The 27,654-nt window shown below is 32.2% G+C and overlaps 3 protein-coding genes across 15 annotated transcripts in view; 1 reads left to right on the top strand and 2 right to left on the bottom strand.

The window, feature by feature from the left end:
* The window catches only part of LOC129787983 (protein Peter pan), a 1,185,971-nt gene that overhangs the window by 324,722 nt on the left and 833,595 nt on the right, over nt 1–27,654 (bottom strand). The gene's annotated exons all lie outside the window — the stretch shown is intronic.
* LOC129787980 (L-dopachrome tautomerase yellow-f2-like) overlaps nt 1–27,654 on the top strand; it is a 1,067,766-nt gene that overhangs the window by 206,517 nt on the left and 833,595 nt on the right. The gene's annotated exons all lie outside the window — the stretch shown is intronic.
* Nucleotides 1–27,654, bottom strand: part of LOC129787932 (protein lap4) — a 107,607-nt gene that overhangs the window by 36,289 nt on the left and 43,664 nt on the right. For 6 of the 13 annotated variants that reach the window (XM_055823777.1, XM_055823787.1, XM_055823781.1 and 3 more), the window contains exons 4-14: nt 22,222–22,467; nt 21,637–21,804; nt 21,066–21,432; nt 19,144–19,195; nt 17,618–17,686; nt 15,177–15,274; nt 14,389–15,073; nt 5,304–6,067; nt 3,773–3,959; nt 3,449–3,672; nt 1,643–1,924 (exon numbers count right to left, since the gene is read on the bottom strand). In XM_055823777.1, coding sequence (XP_055679752.1) covers nt 1,643–1,924; nt 3,449–3,672; nt 3,773–3,959; nt 5,304–6,067; nt 14,389–15,073; nt 15,177–15,274; nt 17,618–17,686; nt 19,144–19,195; nt 21,066–21,432; nt 21,637–21,804; nt 22,222–22,467 — 3,142 coding nt within the window. The remainder of the gene's footprint in view (nt 1–1,642; nt 1,925–3,448; nt 3,673–3,772; nt 3,960–5,303; nt 6,068–14,388; nt 15,074–15,176; nt 15,275–17,617; nt 17,687–19,143; nt 19,196–21,065; nt 21,433–21,636; nt 21,805–22,221; nt 22,468–27,654) is intronic. The other 7 variants (XM_055823782.1, XM_055823789.1, XM_055823778.1 and 4 more) reach the window with 6 other exon arrangements.

Raw genomic sequence — 27,654 nt, 5'->3', positions numbered from 1 at the left:
TTTCTTTTTTTATTTTCATCGAAAACCTGATGAAGTAGAAAATCATCTTCGAAATACAAAAGGGAATAAAATAGAACAAAATTCTTAAAAGTTTTTGTTTAATGATGAAAAAGTCTTTATAGAGATCTTTGATGAAGAAGAATCTTTTGGATTGAGGAAATAAAATGTCTTTGAAAGCTTTTCTGGGAAAACTTTGAGCATCTTCGAAAGTTTTTAACGTAAAAATATATTTTTCAAACCGATTTTTTTTCAATGATTTTCCTTGTTCTTTGTGTTTACTAAAAAAGACCTCATCCAGCATCTAGGATTAAGTACCCACATTTAAGATTTAAATAAAAGGACGATCAAGACTGTGACGTTTAAATTACTCTTATTTCCTCCATAAAGCCATGCAAAAAAGAATAGAGTTCATTTTTTAAAGGAAATTTGCTTAATATGCAATTTTATAAAAGTTCTCAAAGCTTCAAAAATATAAAAATAAATTAAATGAAAGAGAAGTGATTTTCTGACGTGTAGCGACAATAATGATTTTTCGGGTTTTTCGTCAGTTAAATGGGGGTTCTCACCTAGAAAACCTCACGTTTTTCAGAGCTTTCGACCCCGTTCGGAGCCTTCTTCAGTGGCTACTTTAGAACCCCAATTTAACCGACGAAAAACCTGGAAAATCATTAAATGAAAGAGCTTTAATCTCTCTTAAATTAATTCAGAATAATTATTTACAAAACTTCTCAAACATTTTTTCTTTTATTCTTTAAAATAATATTTTTTTTTTTGTCTTTTCTCCTTTCTTTAGAAAGCTCTGAGGGTGGGAATTGTAAACGATAAAATGATAAAACTTAAGCCAACTGACTATTCTACTTTGCATTGTGCCAAAGTCATGTAATCGAATGATTTATCGGGGATTAAAAGCTTAAAAGAAGCTTTAAAAGTCATTCGTTCCGTTTCTTCTGACCATAATTTGTCCATAAACTACAAGAGATTTTTAATTCGTTAAAAATCTCAAATAATATTTATGATTTTTGAGCCTTTAAGTCCTTAAATTCTCTTTTATTAAAGGAAGATCCTTAAGGACTTCTGTGATTTTCTTTTGTTAATCATCCTGTTTAAATTAAACTTGTGGTGAATTTTTAATTCATGTCCTTCCAATTTTTAATTCAGATGTTAAATGTAATAATTTTCAGGCTTCCTGTTAATCTTAATCAGGCTCATAAATTAATAAAAATCCTTTATTTTTTTTATGGATTTCCCGATTAATTTTGATTCAGAGCCTTTGAGAATAGTCTCAATGTTCAATTCATTTCCTGAGAATAATATTACAGCATATTTCTTCGTAGCTTTCGGCTTTCTCTTAACTTTCATCAGGTCTCCAAATGTTCCAGATTAATTCCTTTTTTTATTTAGAATTTTATGGACTTCCTGATAAATCCTGAACACTTCTTAAGCTCTCAAATGAGTCATAACCCAACCACCCTTTCCTTGTTTTTAGTGAATAAAAAAAAAACAATTAAAAAACAAAATAAAATAAAGCAAACACAACTCGCCCCAACCGTTCCTGTGAAACACAAAAAATACATCTTCTATTTTTTCACTTTTTTATCTTTTTTTTTTCTTCTTCGTAGGTAGGTCATCATGAAATAATCACCTCACTGATGAGTGGCTCAGCTAAACGATTGTCTGTGACCCGTGTCATGACAGTCTCCGTGAATGTTGACTTTGTAATAGTTTCAGTGACTTTGCCCAATTCTGTGGGCGCCGGCGGGAGCATTGGCATATCCGGGATGCCCTTTTTCACCGTCACCGTCACCGTTGGCCCATGCTCATTTTCAATTACTTCAACATGGGCCGGGGCGCCTCCACTGATAAAATGGGCCGGGATCATTGCTTGAAAATCTTCACTCGTCAATGGACGTGGTGTATGTGGTACCTAAACGTGGGGAGAAATGAGGAGGGGATAGCGAGCATAAGTAAACAAATAATGTGATTTGATGAGCTCTACGGGATCTTTCTTCTTAAAGGATCTTTTTGTTTTTTTTCTCTATGTCTTTCTTGCAATCTTTCTTACGCGATCTCACAAATTACGCGATCTTCCACGATCTCTCTGTCTTCTGGAACTGTTTGTTTTATTTGCCTCTCACATCTCTCTCTCTCTCTCTTTTATCCACAATTTCATCTCCCTCTCTCTTTTTTTATATTCCATCCTTCTTTCAGATTCCGCAAAATGATAAATAAAAGTTTGAATTAAATTTGAAGAAAAAATGTTTTTTTGTTGAATTTCAAAAAAAAACTGCACATTTTTCTAATTTCAAAAACAAACAACTAAAGGAATTTTTTAATTGGCACAACATGTATGCTTTAAACGTGCAGCATAAAACTGATGGTAGGTAATTAAAAAAAAAAAAAAAACAGCGCAAAAACAAACAGATTCACATTCCAAATTTAATTTTTTAGAATAATTATTTTTCAATAAAAAAAAATATAAACAACAAAATTCAATCGCAAGAAGGAAGGAAAATTGTTAGTGGGAAACGTCAATAAATAATTAATAAAATTCTACGGCTTAAACATTAAAAGATTTATTTCTATGGCATGCAAAATTACTAAAATGTGTTAGAACGGATTAATATTTTGTTTCTATGATTTTTTTTTAACTAGGTTATGTTAATATATTTTTTTTGTAATATGAAAATCGAAATTAATTTTCAAATAATATTCTTTTATTCCTTATTTAAATTTTTTTAAACTTTGTCTTGAGAATTTTTCAATTCGCTTTTAGAACAATATTTTATTCTAAATTATGAATTGTTCTTGAAATCCTTTTTTTTTCTTATCTGTCTTTTATTTTTATGGTATTCAAAACATATTTATAAGCCCAAATAATATTCTTTTATAGCGCAAAATGTGTTTGGAATAAAAAGTCTTAAAGTACTAAATTTATGATCAATAAATTCTTTAAATTCTCTTGCACAAAATACCCCAATTAAAGAATCTTTAACACTCAAACGCCTAAAAAGCTTTCATTTCTTTAACAAAAACTCCTTAAAATTTCCCATTAGGAAATCACAAAAAAATTGAAAATTATTCTCAAGCCAATATCCACCCAAAAAAAAAATTATAAAATGTGATTTCTGTGTAAATCTGAAATTTGCAATTCACCACCACGCAGCTGACCTACCTTTGTTGAGAATGTGCGTCTTTTCACACAAAGAAGCCCTTCGATGTCTTCCTCCTCCAATACGTCTTCTAGCTGCGTGGCAAATCTCAAATTTCAAATTCCACTCACAAAAGAACTTTTCTTTTCTTTGCAAAGAATTTCGTGAAATCCCACACATACCAACCCCATGAAAATCTTTCTACTTTTTTTTTTTAAATAAAATATCAAAAGGAATTTCTACAAGTGACACAGAAAGGAAGGAAGGAAAAACGAAAAGTATAAAAACGGGGAACTTACCTGTGGTTCTTCATCACCCGACTGTGGGCCATTCGGTGCCCCATTTGGCACACTTTGCGAACTCTGTGAACCGAGACGACGTGGCGCCGGCTGTGGAGCTGGTACCACCGTATCAATTCCATTCGTTTTGGGTGGTACACCCTGCACTTGTGGCACTGTGTGCGTCTGAACGGCTGTCTTGATTGCCTCATTGCCATCAAGTGATCGCCGATATCCCGAATAGGCTGTTAAAAAAAATGAGAGAAATTTATGTTAGCGCTCTGCAAAAGCCATTAAAAGTGAATCTTTTATTTTTTTTTTAATTCTTCTTTGCGTTTGAATTACTTGGTCTGTTTGCCATATAACCCGTTGGACTTAAACCCTTTAGCACCGATGGGCTTCGTGGACTTTGAGGAGGTTCCAGAGGACCCCTAACTTCTCTCTGAATTACCAATCTTACAAATCTCTGGGTATCCGTAAGTAATTGAACGGCATAGTCGTGGTGCGCTGTTGTCATATCAACACCATTAATCTGAAAATTAAAATATTTTCGTATGTTTATGTATTAAAGGAATAATTTTTCAAATTTATTTTTAAAAAAATTTTAATTCTGAAATTTCTTAAGTATTAAAAAATAAGTTCAGAGAACTTAAAGAATTAATCGTAATTATGACTTAAATAATTTTTTTAAATTGTTTTCTTAGCAGAGACTTATTATTCTGATTAAGTTTATAAGTTTATCTGAATGAAATTATTCGTATCTTTTGGAATTCTTTATCAAAAAGAATTAAAAATTTTGCTTTTTAGTCTCAAAATGGCTCAGAATGAGAAGCTGAAGACTTGAAAAAGAATTAATCAAGCCTCAAAATGACTAAATTCATGTTGAATAGTAATATCAACCCAAAACGTGGTAAATTCAAGCCTAAAAATGATTTAATTGAAGCATAAAAAAATTTTTTTTTAGTCCTAAAAAGGCAGGAATTCAGCAACAAAAGTTTTAAAAAAAATTTTAGTTTAATCCTCGAAGACAAAACGTTGTAAATTTAAGCCGACAAGTAGTAAATTCAATGCAAAACGTGCTAAATTCAAGCCTAAAAGCATTATTTGGTTTTCAGCCCTAAAAAGGCAGAGTCTTCAATCTAAAAAAAAAACTTTAAATTTTTTAATTCAAGTCTAAAAGACACTAAAATTAAGTCCTACAAGTTGTAAATTCAAACTGAAAAGTAGTAAAACGTTCTAAATTCAAACCAAAAAGTATTATTTGGTTTGCAACCCTAATAAGGTAGAGTCCTGAATATTAAAACACTTTAAAAAAAAATTAATTAAAAGCTAAAAAGGACTAAAAATAAAGCCTAAAAAGTAGTAAATTCAAGCCGAAAGGTGTTAATTGTTTTTTCTTTTTGAATTCCTTTTTGGTTCAAATCTTAATAAATAATTGAATGATTCGCAATAATAGTCAAAATATTCTTCGTGACCTGATGAAGGACTCAAGAAACACAAAATAAAATTTAAAAATGAATAAAACTTCTAATCAATTATGGGTGAAATTCACTACTCAGTCGTGCTTAAAAATTTAAGTCGGTTTTTAAAACAGTCTTAAGGTTTTAAGTTAGTTTTTATAAGTCAGACTTTATAAATCAGTATCCTGTCCTATTTATTCTCAATTTTGTGATTAAAAAATAAGGCAACGAAAAAATATTTAATCAGTTTTGAAAGGCTTGATCAAACGAGATCATTAATAAATCAATAAAAATTATTATTTAATTTTTCTAAAGTATTCTGAACAGATAAATAATAAAGAATAAATAAAATTTCCTAATTTCTTACACATTTTCCCTGTTAAAAAAAAGAATTTCAATAAAATTAGATCACTTACCGCTAATACTCGATCACCGATCATGATCTTCCCATCTTTGTGCGCCAATCCACCCTCTGTAATCCTCGATATGTAAATTCCATCGGAACCATCTTTATACGGCGGAGATCCCCTCCCACCGGCAATACTGAATCCCAAACCCTGACCAATTTGTTCCCGAATAAATGTCGTATGAAGCGTGATCTTGTGCACAATATCCCTTCCACCATTCTCAAGTACCCCATTTGGGGTTGTGGCACTCAGTAGGGGTGGTGATGTCACCCCATGAGGATACCCCGTAGCAGTCTGCACACCTGCAGCTTCATTGTGTTGGGGATTAATTTGAATTGGTGGTGGAATAAATTTCTGTTGCGGCTGCTGCTCTGTAAGCGGCGGCAACTGATCCATTGTGCGATTGTCAATGGAAATTTGCGACACAGAACCATCATCACTGAACACCGGATGCCCAATTAATCGTGTTACCTCCCGTGAAACAAAGAGCACCAATACTGAGCCACATGCCTTGAGAATCTCAACAGCTTCATAGTGATCAGCTGCCTCCACTGAGATCCCATTGACTTTGAGCACCTTATCGCCCACACGGAGCCCCGCAAGATCCGCGGGGCCACCCTCTGTGACGCGTGATATGAAAATTCCCTCATCGTCACCCTTGAATGGTGTACTACCTTTCCCACCGGCTATACTCAGCCCCAAACCCGCTGAAGTGCGCTCAATGTGAATTTCATAGCGCTCCTCGCGTAACTCCGTAATCCCATCTGCGGCATCTGAAACATCAAAAGTTTTCTTCTTTAATTTCCTTCGTCTTCCCATCTTCTACTTCTATTCTAATTAGAGAGCCGTCAAGCACAAATTAACACTGACAATTTTTGCTCTTGCCCCTCTACGCGTGAAAATTCTTTTAACTCTGAAGATTTTTCTATTTTTCCCAACACAATTTTTTTTCTTTCTTCTTCATCAACTCCGATGACTTTTTTTTTCTTCTTCTTTACAGCTCAATTGAGTGGGTGCGTTGGTAAAGCGGAGTTTTGGATCAAATATCGGTGTCACGTATGGCACTTTCATAACCTTCGTGATCTCATTGGATTACCCCGCGCACACATAAGAGAATTTTAATAACTTCTTTTTATTATTATTAAATATCCGCATAACTTAAAAGGAGATCAATTTGATTTGATTGCAAATAAAATAAGAATATTTCTCAGATATTTCAGAGATATTTAACTGAGAGAGAAATGCAGGTGATGATGGCATTAAGAGTATAGGTATGCAATAAAGAAACAAACGTTGTTATTAATAATATGATTTTCATGATCATTCAACTTTAGTGATCCAATTTAAATTGCCCCTCAAGCATTAATTTAATATAAAAGAGAAAATGGTGCAAATTTTATTAATCTTTTGAGAAAGAATTTGCTAAGAAGAAGTGGCAATATATTAAAAATAAGATTTATGTAAAGACAAGGATAGATTATCGATAATAAAGAACATGAATGGATAAGTCCAGATTCAAGTATTTTATTCTCTTTCTGGATTAATCTAGCCGTTCGGTTTAAGTTTCTTAAGCTGGACCTAAGTTTTTTAGTCTAGGCCCATGTTCTTTTAAGCTAGACTGAAGTTTTCTAAGTTAGGTCTGTTATTTTAAAATCGAACCTTAGTTTTGAAAGTTAGATTGAAGTTCTCTAAGTTAAGCCTGATCTTTTAAAACTAAACCAAAGTTTCTTAAACTAGAACCTGACTTCTTTAGGCTGAACATAATTTATTTAAGTTAGGCCCAAGTTCTTTTAAGCTAAACCGAAGTTTCCTAAGATTATACTGCATTTTTAATACAAAGCCTAAGTTTTTTAAAGCTACAACACTTCTTTCTATTCTTTTTAAAATCAGGTTCTAATGTTAGGTCAAGGTGAATTTGGGCTGAATCCATCTTTGGATAATTTTTACAGATTTCAATACGCAAAGACGGTCAAGGGCATATTTTAATTGTTTTTGGTCAACGAAATTCGTAAAAATCATCCAAAATGCATTCAGTTCTGACCTAATCATTAAATCCTTAAAAGTTAGACATTTCAAAAACTTAAGCCTAGTCTAAAAATTCTATAAAGTTTAGACACCTAAGCTTGGCTTAAGGAACGAACTAAGCCGGACTAAAGCAATGAATTTCATCCAAAAATTCATTCAGAAAATTTCCTAGCAAAACCTTAAGAAAAATAGTCTGGTTTTTCCCTGAATTTTTCTCATTCCTTTAGCAATATTTTTCACACACAATTTAGATATTCAAAAAAATTAAATGAGAGCCCCTAGAGTCCCCTAAAATTGTACCTAAATCAGTGAAATCACGATCCTTTTCACGATGCGTTACAATTCGAACACGTTTCTCCTTCTTCTCGCCATTACTCCTATTTGAGAGGATTGAACTACGACCACTTGTGCTACCCTGACTATTCCTCCGGACACGATTTTTTCCCGCTGAACGCGGTAGGGAATTGCGCCCTTCTTTCACCTTCAACTTCACACTAAACATCGCTCTCTCTATTGTGTCCCAATTTTTTCCACTTTTCTCGTCTCTTCATTGAGCCACCAGGCAATTGAGTTTTTCTTTTTTTTTTTCTATGTTGCACTCTTCTTCACTAAGCAACGCCCAAAGTCACAACATAATTTTACTCTATGTGGCCCTTTTTCGCGTAACAAATCCAACACCACGGTGCTTTCTTGTTGCTTCCAATATTTTATTTTTTGCCTTATCTCCACCACATTACGTCGCCGATAAGGTATTCCAATTGATAAGATAAGGCATTTATTCCACTTGAATTTTTTTTACTCTGCTCCACAGAGCTCAATTCATGGAAATGTAAAAAAAATTCCACCTGTAGCTTCCCTGTAGAGGGAAAATTATTCAGAGACAAGTCCCTTTTTGCCTTATCACACTGTCTGATTAATTTTTCTCTATTTATTCAATGATTAATGCTCACTCCTTCACAGTTAAAAAAAAAAACATCATTCAACACGCATTAAGTGGCCGCACCATTGAATGAAATCGCACTCAATTAACTTCTACGTGTCAGGTTCGGCACAAATATAAAACTATATTGAGATGAAAAATACCACAATTAGCAAATTGGTCGTTTTTTTTCGTTCTTTACAACACTCCTTTTGGATTTCTTTAGCGCCTCTCTCTATGAAATTACGCAGCGACGCAATATCAATGCCAAAGATAGATCGAGAATTGCGCCCGGTGTGAAGAGATCCCACCCATAGGGGAAAAAAAACGAAGAATATTCCACAGAGAGTTGGTCTGCCTTCCAGTTCAGTGCCTTTCGGGCAAAAATCCACAAATAGATTTTCAAATCCACCAAAGTTGCTTCCGTTGGAAACCCTCTGTGAGTTTAACGTCCTCTCTTCTTTTGTGAATAATGTTCAAAATTCCAATCAAAAAAGGAGCTCAACGACAATCTCTTTGCGACGAGGGATATTTTAGTAAGTATGTTGTTTATCAGCCAAAGGGAGAATTTGAACTGAAGTGCAAGTTGTGGCTGATACAGTTGACTTGCGATAAAACTCACAGAGCTTTTCTGTGTGCGCGACATCAATTTTCCATACACAATTCTCCTTCACAACAATATTTTCTCACTCTCTCACCCAAAACACACATAGATATGAAAATCTATCGTTACCTTTTCACACACAACAAGAATTTTCATACACCTTTCATAAAATATTACATACTATAACCCATAAAAATACAACAAGCCTCATATCATTTATGAGTAATTCTCACAGAGCATTGAAATGATGGCAAATTGGGAGGTATATATTTTTGAGACAAAGTGGCTCAATTTGTTCTTTATTTTCTTGATTCTTTTGCCTTTATTCCTTCCTTCACAGACTCTCCTAATCGCAATCCGTGTCTTCCGCCTTTTAAAAGAGAACTTTCCCGCATCTTTCTCCCATCTCTAATCCCCATATTTTATTCATTCCCATCTATACACTGTCTAATCTTCTCCACAATATTCATCAATATTCACTCTTGCAAAAAAAATGCCACCAATTACCGTAAATTGTTAGTTTACTTTTCTTCTTCTTCTTCATAATATGTATGTGTACATATAAATATTTATGGCTTATAAATTGAAGAAGGAAATCATAAATTTGTCTTGGAGAAAATCAGGTAGAAGATTATTTATTTATTACCTCCTCCTACTACATACCTATACAATAATGTATTGTCTATTACAGCGTTAAAAGGAATTACAGACACGCCTGATTTTTTTAAAGTAGAAAAAAAAACAGATAATTTAATTTAATTCTCTCTGCCAAAAATTTGCAATCATAAAAAAACCTTTTTTTGCAGCAAAAGAAATTTATATTAGGGGGATTCTTTTGCATGTGTAAGAAGTTAAGCATTTTTTACTCAGCTACGCGCAATATATTTCATTTTACCTTCTCCTTGAAAGCTTAGATTTAAGAGATTTTTTTCCGCAAAGAATTTTCAAGAAAAAATAATTTACAAAAGTATTATGAATGCGAAACATGCTCGTGAGATTCCAGAATCATTGAATGTGATTCTATGGGGTTTATAAAAAACACGATTTTAGCGATTTTAATAATTAAACATCTCATAATAACTAGAATCTTATCTATGAATTCTTTTTAGACAAAGAATCACAAAAAGAATCATAATTTAGCAGAAGAAATAAAAAAGATTCGTAAAATTATGGATTCACGAGATTCTTGAGAATCAAATCAGAAGCTAAATAATTTGTATGATTCTAAAGCATTTTATTACGAAACAATTTATTTATTGAAGCAAATTAAATCAAACAAAAAAATCTCATTTGCACGAAACAGATAGTAGAATCATCTGATTTCGTGATTCTGATTCTGATTCATTGTAGTAAACCAACGTGTATATTATTTGAAAATTTTTGGATTTTTTTTCTTGTGATTCAACGTTCAGTCGCACAGTCTCTCACTATCTGTGTATTATTTTTCGTAAATTTTTATATTTTTGTAAAAATTACATTTCTTAGTTAGTATGCCTACAGGCTCCTCACCTACTATGACGTGATTCACACAATTAATTCAGAAGTTCACGCAGAGTGTCGAAAGCTTTGGTAATTCAAATGTTTTAATTGCTGAATTGAAATTCACTCGACGCTCACCGGAGAAAATTCCAAAAATTTTCAAACAATTCTGACTTATTGGACATTACTGTCACTCTCCTCAAGGTCTCATAATTTTATATCCGAATTTAAATTTAATTTTCTTCTCTTATTTTCTTATCAATAATAAACAATTTCCCCTTGTAGTAGAAATTTTTCACTCAACTGTTAGTTTCATTGATTTATTTATGAATCAAATATTGCTTTCACGTACAAAATTTTCGCATTTCTCCTCTGAAAGTTTACGAAAAATATTTCCCATTTTATCAATCCATCCTTCAAATGTCACGGATGGCTTTTACGCTGGAAAAATCATATTTTTCCATCCTAAATTCTCGGCCATTGAAATGGATTTTTATTTCACACACCGCCTAACTTTGGGTGCAAAAAAAAAAGATAGGAAATCACATTAAATTTACACAAGTCCTACTCATGTTGCTTTGCCCCTTATCATCATCGTTGTACTTCCAACATTTTCCTGAATGATGTTCCAAGTGTGATAAATTCACATGGAATTTACGGGTAGAAAAAAAAACTTTAGTTGATTTTGAAAGAGAATAAACAAGATGGTTTAAAAATAAATTTAATCCAATAAAACGTACTTTTTTCACTCATTGTTGTCACACTGTTTGCAAAAATGTCTCTGCGTGTGTGTGGAAATACTTTTAAAGTAACTCTTCTTTTGACCCCAAAGAGATTTTCACCTAGTTCTCTTCACTTTTATTTCACAATCAAAACACACCCAAAAGTTTGGCAAATTTAATATTTTTCCGCCTTCAATGTCACATAGTTATTACACGATGGTTGATCCAGCTGGTGGAGTAGCAGCCAGAAAAAAACAAACCACTCACACACATACAAAATAAAGAAAAAATTGGCAAAAGAGCTTTGAGAAAATGCCAAAAGATTCAAAATAAAAAAAAAACTTTAGAATTCGTCGTGAGCCATCCGAACTAGTTGAATGCTTCTCAACAAATAATATTAAAGCTTCTCATGGATGTTTTCAGAAGCACCTTCCCCACGGTGATGGTCAACAATTTCCAATACTATACAACATCTTAATGTGCCTCTGTAAGTCTCATATACACATATTCCAGTTTTATTCCAAACATCAGCCGCACATTTTACAGCCACACTACAAAATGACGTAATAGTTTATGAATTTTGAATTAGACAATGGAGTCATTTTCGGCACAAAAAAAAAAAAACTCAACTCTTTAAATATTAAAATCTACTACGCGATAATATTCTCTCTCACAGAGTCAGAATCGCATTTTGTGGACACACAACATAGTGGAAGAAGTTCTTGTTCCACAGAACAGATGTAGAGGAAAAAGTGAATTAATTTCTTCCTCTCGAATTTAATTTATTTTATTTATTGACCCCTCTGACCTCTCCACTAAATAACCCCAACTTCAATGTAAAGTAATTTTTGAGAAAGGAGAGAGAATAGCATTTCACACCCAACAGAGGTCAATTGAAATCTGAGATTTATATATTGAGGAGAATAAAATGAAAGCACCATCTCACAGGTAATATATTATTGCGAACAAAGTGAAGACTATTATTTCTTCACAAACAATAAACCACGTTGGAGAGACACGAAAAGCTCCTTTTCTTAATTTAATTATCACGTGACGCTTCATAGAGAATTTTCTACGCAGACCATCAAAAGAACTTTTTTTTTGGGCCAAAAATTTCAATTCCAAACATTTTGAGACTTTTTTCTCTCAGTGTTTGTGTGTGGTGAATTTCAAAATATATTGTCGCATTTGACCTCATTTTCATTACAATTTTTTCTTCACTTCTTCTCTTTTTTTATTTCACAAATAAACACCTCGAACTTCAGAGGGGGCTTCAAAGAAAGCAAAAATTGCACGATTTTGTGACCTTCTCACCTCCCATTCAGAGTCTCACATTGTCTGTGTTTGTAAATATAATGTACTACCTATTATATATAGAATTTATATATAAAATGTGCAAGCAATTCGCACATTGTGCAGCAATTGGTTCTCGTTAGCGTACATTTTTATTTTCACGGCAACTTTTGCAGATCACACGCAGAGATTATCACAAGTTGTTGATTTGAGAATGAGATGGGAACGACGAGAAGGAGAGAGAATCAAAAAGCTCTCGAAAAAAAATCACAAAACCAAAGAAAAAAAAAACAAATAAATATGTATTTAACCCTTTAAAAAGAATCTAACTAAAAAGGTATTTTGACAGCATAATTTGTTCACTCTCAGCATTGATTTTGGCATTAAGAGCTCATTACTCTTTATGGTGATTTGTTTGCAAAATATGGCATTGAATGCTTTTGAAGAAGGAGACAAAAAACTTCTCAAACAAAGCAAATAGCATTTGTTGGATGCTATTCATGATTGATAGAATAAAAGCTCCAAGTACTTACAAGAAAAATGAAAGCTTTCGCTTGAACGTGTTAAAGAGGAGGAAAATTAAATTTGCAAGTCATTTTGCCTAAAAATAGACTGATTAGGAAAGATTTGTTGAATATCCGGCAACAAAAAATTTAATTTTCAGTTTTTGGCGTAAGTACCTATTTTTTTTAATAATTTCTAAATCATGTAAATCCCATAAATATTTTTTTTTCCAAATACTAGAAGCCCTTCTAATTTTAATTAATTTTTTAATAGGCACAAAGAACTTGTGAAAAGGATCTAAACTCTTGAATTACATTCATTCCCATATATCCATTTTTCAAATACTGCAAATCCTTTAATTCCTTCTGTAAATCCCATAAAACTTTATTTCTACGATAATTCCTAAAAGTCATGACGAAATTAAATCTAATTTTCAATTTAAAAAATTATAAATATTCAGGAAACTATAGAAAAGCTTTTAAACTCTGGAAATACATTTATTCTTTTTTTTTTCAATTCCCACAAATCCCTCAATTCCTTTTGAAAATACTATAAATCCTTCGATTTAAGGATTTTAGTTTCTGAACTTTTTATTTTTCTTTCTGATGAATTTATACACAAATGCATAAATGTGATGCCTACAAATATCCCAAAAACGTTACAAATCCTGCAAATAACATAACTCCTATAAATCCCGGAAACCTTACAAATCCTATAAATCTAAGAAATCTTCTAAGACATATTATTCACATATTTTCTTCAATTTAAAATTATTTTCAGCAAGGCAAGAATAAGTCCCATAAATCCTTAAAATACAATAAATATCCGTTATAATATTTTTCAAATATTCAATAAGTTAATTATTGAAAAACTGAAACTTCTTCTGTTTTTGAATATTTTTTGAACCCTTGGAATTTGAAGATTTTATAATTTATTTGGGATTAAAAATCTGTAAGTCCCATAAATTCTTCAAATTCTTTAAATCCCATAAATACTTATCTTTTAATTATTTTGCTTTTTACTTTTTCTGGACGTGCAAAATTGAATAATTGATTCCTTAACAGATCTTTTATCGCAATTTTTAAGAGTAAAATAATATAGCAAAGATAATCTAAATAAATCAAAATATTGAGCATAAAAATATAGAAATGATTCTCCTTCTCAACCTCATTTCTCCCATTTTTTTAAAAACATTTTTCAACGGAATTTTCATTAATTTTTTTTGGTAAACAAGCTGAACATCATTTTGGTTAAAAATAATTTTTCTTTTTTGGCCAAACCCAATGGCAATATTTTATGAAATAGTTAATCCAAAACTATAAAACATACCGTTAAGAGCCAAAAACTACCAGATGATCTCACTCATTGCCACTATATGACTTGATATTTATTGCAAACAGACGTGACAATAGATATTCTGGTATAAATCGGTTTGTGAGCTTTGGAGGGAATTTTTGAGAGAGCTTTTTTCAAGGTAACTTTGCTGGTAGTTTTATCATGGGACACAAAAAAATCATTTAAATTGAGAATAAATTAAAAGACACTCACCTTCTTCAGCTTTGCTGTCATCTGGCTCCTCTTGCACAATATTCTCAATCCTGTGCTGTACAATCGGCTCCTGAAGTGTTTTCTCCTTCATCTTTAGCGCATTGGCAATGATGAGATTGGCTTGTTTCTCATTTAGCCCATGTTGGACACGTTTATTCTTAAGATGGTGCGGTGTGTCCCTTCGATGGAGTCTCAGGGGGCGTTTTATGAGATCATCTTGATCTGGGAAATTGTCATCATCGTAATTTTCCGCATTTTCCGGATTTATCGTGAAACCCACGCGTCTATCCTCCATTTCGGCATCTTCTGCCGGATCACCTGGGGGATTGGGTAGCCCCACGACATTGCTATCACCCAAGGGCACCGCATGGTGCTCCTCTTCAACAGACACATTGTGGGGCACTTCAAGGGGTTCCTGACTTGCACTTTGAACTGCCGCCACACTGTATGGAGCACCACTAGATGGCAGTAGGGAACCAGGGTCTGCCTGTGTCTCAGCTATATTATCCATTGTTCCCGATTCAATAACCGTCTTCACAGACGACGGCTTTGACGATGATTCCTCCGATAGTGTATCCAAACCGATTGTGTCTTCGGTTTTACTCTTTTCTTTTGCAAATAATTTGTGCGCCTTCATTTTCAACTCCTTCGGATGTGGCGTATTCTGCCGCACAAATGGTGTCTGCTGAAAAGAAATCACACCTTAAGTATTCATCTCGCAAAAGACGCGAGGGATGTGTAATCAATTGATTCTCCCCACCCCTCTTCAATATACCCCTTCAATGTACCTCTTTATCCGTCACGGAGTCTTCAGAGAATTTCACGGAATGCGTACGAGATGCTTCACGTTCTTCCCAACCTTCAGAATCCGTATCATTGTGATTATCTGTTGTTTTGCACATGCAGAGAGACAAGAGAAAAAAAACTCATCAATTAATTAATCACTGTACGCGCATTATTTCATTCATAATTTTTTTATTTAGCATCTTGCTACACTTGCAATGCAAAAGTTTAGAGACATCTCAAAAACTTTATAAATTGTTTCAAATATTGATAAAATATTTCTTTAAAAAAAATTGAATTTAATTATGCAATCTTGCCTGATTCATAAAATATTTATCGCAATTTACGTCCAACAATTCACGCATTTAATACTGACAGCAGTAAAGCAAAATAATTAATTTATTAGCACATATTCACCGTAGATTGCCTCTATACATAAATATTTGTAATTAAATTGCCATTTTCAATATTAATTTATTTCATTCAAAGATTATTTTGGTTCAATTATGTCGCATTTTACTGAAACTCAATTAATGTTCTTATTTGGCTATTTTTAATTAGGTACAAAAATTAATTAATTAATTTTTTGTTTTGCAATTTAAAATAAAAGTTTAAAAAATAATTTTTCTATTGATTTTGTAATTGATTTTCATAAATATTTCCGGATTTTTTTAAATTTTAATCCGAAGAGAGACTTTTCAGTTTTTATCTCATTTTCATATTAAAGAAAAACCGTTTAACCGATGACAAAAAAATCCCTAAAAATGTACTTGATTCTGTCCAAAATCTTTTCTGGTCTTTTCTTACTTCTCGAGAATTGTAAGATTTTTAACAGCTTGTAGTTTTTAATAAACGTGCTAAAAATTAAAAGATAATTTTCAAGAATCTTTCAACAATTTTCTGAAAGATTTCTGGAAAAGAAAATCTTTTGATACTTTGATTTTCTTTTATTGTAACGAAAATAGAACGATTTTAGGACATCAACTGTCAAAATCTTTTCATAACTTTCTAATTTATAAGAAAAGAAAAGAATCTTTTTCGCATGAATAAACTCCTATAAATTTTATTAAAATCAAGTTCAAAACTTATCCAAATTCCCTTTAAAACTGTTTTAAAATTAGTAAAAAAAAATCAAAATGATAAAATTGAATTAAAACTCTTTTCATTGCACCTGAAAGTTTTACTTTTAATGAAAATTAAAATAAACTTGAGAGGAATCTCAACATTATGCAGGAACAATATGTATGTAATTAACCCGGGCAGAATATTCAATTGTGGAATTTTCACTCATTAATTAACTACAAAAATACCCATGCAGTTTATTAGTGCACCGAGGAATGCAATATTCCATCGTAAAACATCATTATTAAAATTTTAATGAAGACAAATCAGATTCAATTTCATAATTTTCCATTATATTTCATCCTATATTTTTGCTGAATCATCCTTCGTAGAGTTTTGTCTCTAAACTTTTGCACACAACTGTTTCTTTTTTTATTTATATAATATTCTTTTGCTTTTATATGACCCATATTTTCATTTTCAAACATTCATTTCTTTTAATAATTAATTAAATAATCTTTTTTTACAGATCTGTGAGAGATTTGTGTGTGAAGAGAAAAAAAATCATGCGATGTTAATTTTCTGTGTGATTTGCGACTCAATGATTCACTTCGGAGCTTTTTATCACATTTTTTTCTTACACAAAAAATATATAATTCATCGTGTCAATTATATATATTTATTTATCTATGTATGTAATGATGTCTATAGAAAAACAACAAGAAAAAAAATCTTGTATGACGAACTTTTCAATGAGAAATTGTCTCCAAGCAACTTCATTGAGTTTCCATGGAAATTCTCAAAATGAATTATGCAAGAAAAATATTTTTCCGGAAGAGAAAATAAATTAATTTTTGTTGTTTGTTAGTCGTCATTTAAAAATAAATATATATACAGCAAATAAGAAAAAAAAACAGAAGAAACCCAATCCATGTTAGTCAAACTTTATAGAATCCAATTCTGTGTATATATTTGCTATCAAACATCTCCTGGGATTGTTAGTTTATTTAGTCAAGCATAAGAAAAAAATTTATCAACGAGATGCAAAAATATATTCTATGTTATGCCAACATTTTGCATATTCCAAAGAAAGGCATAAAATTATTTTTCAATCATTATCAGCGCATATATTATTTTACATATTTTTATCTTCAAGAAAAGAAATCAATCTTTGCTCTAGCAGAAACATTTTATTTATAAAAGAAAGTTTTTTTTTTTAGATATCAGACACAGGGGAGTATTTGATTAAAATGAAGACAGGAAAAAAACAAGAAGGTATCTCGCAAGATACAAGAATTATTTGAGCTTTGTTTGCTTTTGAGGAAAATAAAAAAAAAAGATAAAGAAAAATTATTCATCATTCTTGTGGATTAAGAAATCAAACCTTGAATCATTGATAGGTCCATAGAACTGAATCTTTGGTTCGATCTGTACAGTCTGCCACTGACCATTTCTTCAACAAAAAAATCATTAAATTATATAAATAAAATCTTTAGAAAGAAAACACAAAAAATTAAGAAATTAATTTTCTTCAAATGAGTGGTTTGATAAATAGATAAAATATTATAATTTTTCTCTCTGTCGAAAGCTTTGAAAATAACATATTTTTTAATCTTGGTAAAGAAACTTCTTAAAGCTTTAAAAATTAGGAAATTTTCATTTGAAACAAAACGGAAAAAAATGAAAATTAAAGAGATATAAAAAGCCCTACTCTAGCGGCAATAATTGCAACTATCACCTGCAAACTTTCAGCTACAATTTCATCGGAAATAAAAATGGTTTTCCACTGAAATCACAAGGAAATAAAAGAAAATCTTTGAGCAAATTTATATTTTAAAAGAAAATTCACAAGAGATTGAAAAATTCTGTCTTTTAGTAGAAAAGTTTTGGGACAGATTAATGTCATTTTTTCCCCAGAAAATTAGGTCATGTTTGATCTATTACAAATTAATTTTCAAATTAAACAACGTTCCTACAAAAAATCATAAGACTTGAATAAATAATAAAATGAAAGGTCTCTATTTTATTAAATATTTTAACACAACCTTTTCCAAAGGACAAAGTTTACCTGATTTATCAAACCACCCACCACAGGTATTATATCAAATAAAAAAATAGATAGATGTATTAGTAAGCAGTATAGCGTTAAAATGTTCTCCATTTTTTTTCTCTAAAGCAGCAACAGTGACACACGGAGTTTTTCCTTTGCACTTTTCAGCAATATTTTAAAAGCTTTTTTCAATGTTTTTTTTTTTGAACCTTCTGTGTGTCAATAAAGTTCTCAAGCTGCGTAGTTTTGCTCTTAAGTATTGCTTTTTTAGCATAGCTATTTCCTCTAACCTTGTACCATTTGCAGTAAAACCATAAAAAAGTATAATAATGATAGAATTTGCACATAAAATCCACTGATTTCCCTTTATATATAGAACACAAATTTGCCACCAAAACCAACTGCTTTTGCAATAATTCACACACCAGTGTTGCCTTCCCCCCTCCCCTATTGTTTTTATAATGCTAGAAAGATGAATTTTCTTTCATTTTTCAATACCAAAAGAGGAAGGTTGTGACAGTAAAAAAAAACAAAAGCTCCTTTTATAGCCATTCTTAAAAGCATTTAAGGATGCTTTCACAGCGCGTGGACACAAAAAGACATTTTCTCTTTTCCGCCACATGAGTGTACCACCCATTGACGGCCACGAGTTTTGAGATAAAAGAAAAGTGGGATCAAATAGCAAATTTTCCTTTTTTAATGTAAACTCGCCCCATTGAATCCCACACACAAGGATTCCCTTTATAATTTTAAAGAAAAAAAATTAATGCACGTGGTATGGCAATAAAATGTTAATTGGATGGGACATGGCAATTAAGTATAGGTTGGATAAAGAAGTGAGTGAAAAAAAATCAACTTACCCGGGCTAAGTGGCTGATATTCTTGCTGAGGAAGTAGGAAGCACGTTAAAACCTAAAAGAAAAAAAAGGAGGAAATTTAATATAAAATTCAATTTTCAGTGACGTAGCTCATACAGAAGAGTTTCAATTAGCAGATGCAATGGTTGACTGCTTTTTACTTGATGGATATTTTTTCTTCGTAAGAAAGTCAATAAAAAAAATTAATTTGACGTTGAATTTTTCAGTTGAAACTTTTGAAACTTTTTTCATAAATTGTGAAAAGTTTTGAGAACTTTTTCTCAACTCATTCATTTATATTAAAAATCTTAACAAATATCCTTTTCTCCCTGAGTTTACTTTTTATTAATTTATACAGAAGCAACTTTTGGACAGAGGAAACAAGACAAGAAAAAAATATTTCGAAGAACTTTTTAAACACGAAATTACTTCCGCAGGTTCCGCAGAACTGCAGAAACCAAAAAAAAAAAAAATTAGAATAAATGAAAAACTCCTACAGTAAGTAAAATAAAATTTTTAAACAAATTTGACGCTCACCGGAGGAAAAGTAAAATTTTCCATTTCACTTTTTAGAATGCTTTGAAAGTTGATGGTTTTGTTTCTTTTCTGGTTTCTTGTGTTCCAAGAAATTTGTTTCATATTTTTTACATTATGTAGTTTTATTATCGTTTTTCTTTTCACGCCTTAATAAATAATTATATGGTTATAAAATATTCTACAAAACCAGATTTGTATTGTTCACATTGAAAAAATTAGGTTTCTCGTGTTCTGTGGACCCAATTTCGTGTTTTATTTCGCATTTATGATATTTTTCTTGTTCTTTTCGAAATATCTCTGGTTTCTTGTGTTTTTTTTGCCGGACTAGTTTTGCATAATATTTAGTTCTGTGGAATCTTTCTAATTTCTCGTGTTTCATGTAATCAGATTCGTATTTTTAAGATATAGAATTTTTTTGGTTTCTTGTGTTTGTTTTGCGAGAATAATTTCTAAATGTTATACTTTCTGCGGAACCTTTTTCTTGTTTCTTATGTTCCACGTAATCAGATTCGCATTTTTCAAATTTATCATTTTTTGTTAATTTTTTTTTTTTTGAGTTTCTTCGAGGAAGTTTTAAATATTTAAATATTTAACATTCTGTGGAATCTTTTTGTAAATTCTCGTGTTCCGCATAACCTTTTTCGTATTTTTCATGTCTTACTGAATTATTCCAGATTTCTCATGTTTTACGGAACAATTTTGACGTATTTTTCACATCTTTATTTCGTATTTTTCTTTTAAAATTATTTTCAAATTTTATTTATTTTCTTATCAATTACTCTATGTTCAATTTTTATTGCTCTCAGGCAGAAGACTCCGCAATATTTTTGGATGTATACAAATTCGTGTAAAGCATACTAAAAATTCAAAATCAATCAGCTTTTCCCTGCGATTCTCCTTTAAGATAACTTTCAAATTGAGTCTATAAAAATTGAGCATTACTTTTTCAAGTGAAATGCATCATTCAAAGTTGATGACCACTTTTATTTCCATAGAGACCATAAATAGAAAATTCATCAAAAGTCGAGCACTTGCAGATGAATGCAGAGAGAATGTGGGTGGGATGTATATATATTAAAATTTTATTACTATTCTAGGATCTTCATTCATGAACTCTCTCTCTCCATAGAAGAAGAGTCATTATTGAGTTATGCTGCATTGGGAAAATATGAAGAGAAGGAATGCAAAATGGAAGATTATGACTCTCGAGAATTATTCTGTACACAGACTAAAAAAAATTGAATTACTTTAAAGTAAATTTTCTCCATGTCTTGTAGTTTAATTTGTTGAAATTAAATTAATTAAATCGAATTGGATGTGTAGCGGGGTGTAGAATGTTAATTTGAGTATATAAATGATGAGATATATGAGGTTTATTTGACACTCACCTGTTCACCCGTTGCCTCATCGGTGTCTGGTTGAAATGTAAGCAAGGATTGTGCTTGATTTTCTGACAGCCATACAGCTTTCAGTTGCAAATTCACCAATGAATAGGGTAAATAGTTTAGACGATTCCCCGATACATCCAACACATGAAGCTGCAGGCAATTGCCCAATTCTGATGGTAGCTTCGTGAGTTTGTTATCCCTCAAGCTAAGTACACCCATTGCCACGCAATTGCCAATCTCCACCGGCAATTCCGTGAGTGCATTGCGATCCACATTCAAATTATTCAATTTGGTCATGTTCCCAATTGATTTGGGCAATTCCATTAGAAAGTTTTCCGTCAGTATTAGCTCCTGCATGCTAACACATCTGTAGTTTTTTTTTCCCCACAATTCGTGGTCAATGAGAGAAGAGAGAAATGAGAGATATGAGTTAAATGGTGTTAATTTTCACGAAAACATCTGCTCAATTATTCATGGAGGGCTCCATGAATACTGGACTGGGAAGAGGAGGAGGATGATGGGTGGAGATTCTCAAAAAAAGGGGAATAAAAACATGATGAGACACACTCACGTTCCAATGGATTCATTCAGCGTGTGTAATCGATTCTGGTCTAGTTTCAATATTGTCAATTTGGTCAAGTGTGAAACCCCATCAGGGAGGGTCTCCAGTAGATTCTGCGACAAGTGCAAGTCTGTTAAATTTTCCAAACCACCAATTTCCTCGGGCAGCTCCTCCAATCTGTGTGTGGTTGCAAAGCAAAGAGAGACACAAAAAAGGAAGAGGTGAAAAAGGGTCAATTTTGCTCTTGTGTGCTTGAAATGTCAACCCCCGCACCCCCAATTATAGAGCCCTCACTTTAAATCTCATCGATTAACCTTTTCTCAATTTAATTAAAAACTCTTTAAAGTGATTTCCTCTTCCCACACTTGAAACAAATTCTCAAGTTTAATTTTCAATTTATTTTTTTCTTCTCTCTTTCAAAATATTTTCATAGTAAATAATAATTTTCTTTTTTTTCTGATGAAAAATAAATAAAGCCATTAGATAAAATCAAAAATGTTTCATCCCTTTAAAAGAAAATTTTGCATAGAAACCTCCCCTGAGGGAAGGAAAAAATATACACAAACATAAACATAAATTATATATTATACGAACCTATTTTCCGAAACATCAAGGCACACCAAATTCTTGAGAAGCCCAATATCTGGCGGAAGTTTTTGTAATTGATTGTGATCCAACCACAGTTCCTGCAGTGATGGTAAGTGACCCAAATGCGAGGGTAAGTGCTCAATTTCATTATCACCCAAATCCAGTCGTTCCAATTTTGTTAATTGACTTATCGACTCCGGCAGACTCTTAAGAAGATTCTCCCGCAGTTCCAGCGATTCCAGTTGCGATAAACTAAACAATAATAACAAAAAAAAAGAGAAAAAACAATGAGGGAGAGTGAAAAAAGGGGAAATATTTGTTATGATTTTCCATGCTAATATTCAGCAAGAATTTTCAGCATGAGTGACTCCCCCACTCAAGGGCACCCATGTCATAAATGTCAGAGGTGTTACCAATATTTTCCTATACGGCTAAACAATATTATATATACAAATAATAATAAAGGTCATTGAGTATGAAATGACCTTTTTGTTTTGATTCTCACTTATTTAATTTTTTGGGGTGGAGTCTATTGAAAATCTTTCCTTTTCATTTCATTCCTTAGAATTTCAGAATGATTTTTGCCACTATTAACCCCTTTGATTTTTTACTATAGAATTAGAAGACTGAGAATCCTTATTTTTTGCAAAGTCTTAAGAGTTTTTCTGCAATTATTTAAAATTGTCGAATGATTTATTTAAAAATTTATTTATAGTCTTCTAAAAAGTCTTACATTGAGATCGATTTTGTCAAGAATATTTTCTTCTCTTATCTCATACCTAAAAAAAAGAAATTTTACAATTCGTAATTTTGAAATTAATTTTGAATCGTTCTTTTGTTATACTTTAGAAGAAAAAAAAAGAACATTACTTTTTTTTAAATCCCTTTGAAAGTTCCTAAAGAAATTTTAGAAAAATATTTTATCTTTTAAATTTCCCTTTGAAAGAAACAAATTGTCAAAATCTTATAATATTGAGTCGAATTTAGCGATCAAGAAATACTTGAAATTGCAAGTAATTCTTCAAATATTTCAATGATTTCTTGTTCGCTAAATACAAGACATTTTTCACAGAATATCTAACTCTTGTAAATTGAAAAAAAAATTTCATAGAATTTAGGTCATTATGTAAAAAAAAAATCACATCACACATAAATAATTTTCTTCGTTTTTCTGAATTATTTGCAAATTTTTCTAGTTTTATTTTTTTTTTCAAAATCAGCATGAGAAATCAAAATATTTAACTATAAAAATTGATTTAAAAAAAGTGTAAAAAAAATCTGACCAAACCAAGAATCGAACCAAAGATTCTTTCAATCTGACGCCAACATTCAACCCAATTAACCTATCAAAGTAAAGGGGATATTGTATGTTGCTTAGAGGGTCCCAGTCTTTTTAACCCAAACATCTAGCTTTTGATTCCTGGGAGAGTAGATAAGAAATGATTGTAGGTTTTACAGGTTAAGACTAAAAATTAACACCGGCATGAATCGAGCTTTTCCTCTTGATAAAACAAACCCAAGGATTGGAACTAGAACCCCTCAGCTATCCAAGCTCAAGTCCTAATTTTAAACTAAATAAATTCTTCGTCATTTAGATGCATTTCCTTTGCAGTAACCTCATAATGTGCTTGATGGAAATAATGCCATTGTGTCTTATGAAGAATTTCCACACACTGATGCACCGTTTAAACATCACCTATTGGTACAAAATTCATATTATTTATACCAATTGTGAATTACTCGCACAAATATCTCATTAAGCATTCACTTGCAGTGTTCATTGTCTAGTTTGTTTACTTTTCTGTGTGCACATTGTAAATAAATATTACGTTACACTTTACATTTGCACACATTTTCTTGGTTAAAGTGTCGTTTTTTTCCCCCCTTCAATGCACATTCCTTTGTCGTTAGTTCTATTCAACAACTAAAAGGTCTGCGCACCTCCAACAAATTGACTCCCTCTCTAATGCCTTCGCTTCTTCAGCAGATTCTTATGGGAAATAAAATAATTTTTTTATTGCTTTTTAAACACGATGGGTTGTAAATTTAAAAATATTCCCACAAGTTGTCACAAAGAATGGAGATTAGAGGTTTTCTTCTTGTTCTAATAAACTATTAAAATTACATTTTGTGTTAAAACTTCTCCACAACATAGTGGCGCGCGTGTGAGAGATCCCTAAACCATCGCGATGTATGCGGAAAAGTGAAAATTTATTGCCTGTGAAAATGATGATGTGAAAAATTACCCAGAAATGATTTCGAGTCCACTAAACGTGCAATATGGAGAACATTTTTTTCCTCTCCCTTTCCCATCTCTCAAATAATATTCACACGCTATATTTGGAATCATTACAAGTGCTAAAAATAAATCCCTCACCTCCTTCTGCCTGACCATCGTGCATCATTTCATCTCACGACTGTGAATTTTTTTTGTTGTATTTTATTTTCTTTTTATTTTATAAACAAAACAAAAATCCGTGAAAAATTGTGCAGAAATTAAGAGGAAAAAGATATATATTTTTGCCAAGTAGGTTAAACCTCGGTGGATCATAAATTTAGTTCGACATTACATTCTAAAATTAGCTGCTTTTATTATCCATCATATTTCCATTCTTATTGTGAGAAATTCCTTTTTATTTACTATAGCAAACCGCCACATATATAGGTGCAAAATAGAAAATTGCTAATTTCACAAAATATATAGAAATTCGCGCAAAACCCATTGAATGTCAAATCAAGATAGAATTTCTCGGTATTTGAATTAAAACAATATAATTGAAAATAAATTGCTTTTCATCTCTCTTCCTCAATCTTTTACAGATGCGCACACAACCTATATATATAAGAGAGCTTTCAAGCTATCTATATAACTCGCGCAAGAACGGAGACTTTGCCACATAGGAGCCACAAAAGTGATTTTCAGGCATCAGAATGTTAAATTTGTTCCACTTAATTGAATTAGCGTATAGAGAAACATTGAACAGAAACGATTATTACTGCCGTCGTCACGTAAACAAAAATTTTGTTGCTGCCTCCCCAATGTGAGAAGTATAAGCAATGATTCTGACCACAAGTACCCTCTCTTCTTCATACTCTTCCACCATACACATTTTCCATTTTCACGTCACTACTAGTGCTGATTTTTTCTCCCTCTCTCTATTTTCCTCAAATAGTTATACCGTGTATATGTGAAAGAGAAAATTCACGAATCATTCGAAAAGTGAAGAGAAATCTTTAAAATGAATCTGGGTCTGTGACGTCTCTGGCTGAGTGAAATTAATACACATTCAATATGAATTAGAAAGATTGATTTTTTTCTTTAAATTCATAGGTAAAAATATTCACAAAAGAACCATTTTAATTTCAATTTTATTACGATGACTTACTTGAGAATTTGCAAAAGGTAAAAAGTAAAACTTTCAACAACGACAAAAAAACTTCCATAAGAAGCACAAAGACATGAATGACATTCAATGCAACTTGAGACATTTTCCAAAAAAGGCTATCAGGTAGATAATTTTTTTTTATCATCAGGTATTTCGTAGCGGAATTTTGAGAAATAAGATGGGTCTTCTTGGAAATGTAATTCATTACCCGTAACGTCTCATCTTAATTGCTCCGGGAAGTCATATTAACATCCTCCTGACGCTTGGAACATGATCCAAAATACGGAGCAATTTCATGATGAATATTCCTACGGAATAATTCATTGCTAGATAATCAATTTGTGTGAATTTGAGAAGCACAACGTACTGGAATATATACCACACCACAGAATATCCGTAGTCTTCTTCGACATTTCTCTCCTTCACCTGTCTTCCTGTGCCCATCCTGTGTGTGCTTGCCTATGTAGGTGGTGTGTGCAAAGCAACCACGTGCATTGGGAGATTTGAACCAGGAGGCATCATCTCAATTTTCTAAATGTTAATTCAATTTTCTCCATCATACACACCTTTACAATATGTTCATTAGAATATACACAAAAAAAAGTTATTAAAAATATCTCATTTTCGTTTACATTGAAACCATCTCTTTTTTAGCTGTGATTCTTTCGAAGAAAAGAATAGCACAGCTTCTGTGTCCACTCTAAAACTCAAGGTCGTCGGATCGGGCTCAAACTTGGTATGAGCACGAATTAGGGTCCCCACATTCCAAAAAACGTATGCGCCGAAAAACTTTTCCGGCCGTCCGTCCGTCCGTCCGGCCGGCCGTAGTTTGGAGCTCAATTACAAGAGAATGGTAATAGATAGAGACTTGCGGTCAACGGCAAAGTTCAATTATCGACTGGAAGTCGTCCAACTATGATATCAAATTCAGCCCCCCACCCCTGCATCCGCCATTTTGAATTTTTTTCAATTTTGTTTTTGCTATATCTCAGCCTCTATTATAGCTAGAGGTCTGAAATTTTAATATGTTGTAGGGGCCCTTCAGACCTTTTCAACGATACTTCATTTCCAAAAATCGGACAAGCGGTTTAGCAAATATAGAGTTCTATCGTAAGTGGGCTATAACTCCTAAACCGCTTGACCGATTTGGACCAAACCGGTTTTGAATGAAAGATCTCAATGAGGTCTACAATTATCTATACATATGAACTTTCAAAAGTTACCGCTAGAGGGCCTACAATCAAAAACAAAATTTTCGATGAGTTTTCGACCAGTTTTCGATTAATATCTCAAAAACTGGACGATAGATTTCGATTAAATTTTAGTATGTTATAGGTGATAGGCACACCTTTTAACCAAAAAAAAATAAAAAAAATTTATGTCGTGGTTTCAGAGATATAGACCAAAACAGGTTTCCATATGTATCGATTGTTGTAATATTGCCTTATATCGGCTTAACGGTACTTGATAAAGACTTTTCGATTGAAGTTTCATCAGGTATAGTGGGCATGACCTATCAGATTTTACTAATTTCAAAATTCAAAATGGCCGCCTTCTGCCATTTTGTTACATCAACAATTACTTTCACCTATTCACATATATTTTAAACAAACTAATTGGCGCCCCGCGAAGCGGGGCGCCTTTTTTATACATAAAAAATATAAAAATATATAAATATACATATATAAGTACAATGATGGTCCAGCAGAGTAAAGGGAATGTACTGGTAAGTTTCACTTACGGGCTGTGATTCTTCCTTCAGATGACAGTCAAAGTGTGGTGAAAATTGAGGTAGATAAATTTTTAGGAATGGCTTTCTCACGCATCGAATCACAGCCAACGCGTGTAAATTCTGGGGAAAGGCTTACTCATGCGCGTTGGCTGTGATTCGTTGCGTGAGAAAGCCATTCCTAAAAATTTATCCACCTCAATTTTCACCACACTTTGACTGTCATCTGAAGGAAGAATCACAGCCCGTAAGTGAAACTTACCAGTACATTCCCTTTACTCTGCTGGACCATCATTGTACTTATATATGTATATTTATATATTT

This window comes from Lutzomyia longipalpis, chromosome 1 (genome assembly GCF_024334085.1).
Source record: "Lutzomyia longipalpis isolate SR_M1_2022 chromosome 1, ASM2433408v1".
Classification (NCBI taxonomy): domain Eukaryota; kingdom Metazoa; phylum Arthropoda; class Insecta; order Diptera; family Psychodidae; genus Lutzomyia; species Lutzomyia longipalpis.
This window is presented reverse-complemented; position numbering and strand designations above follow the sequence as displayed.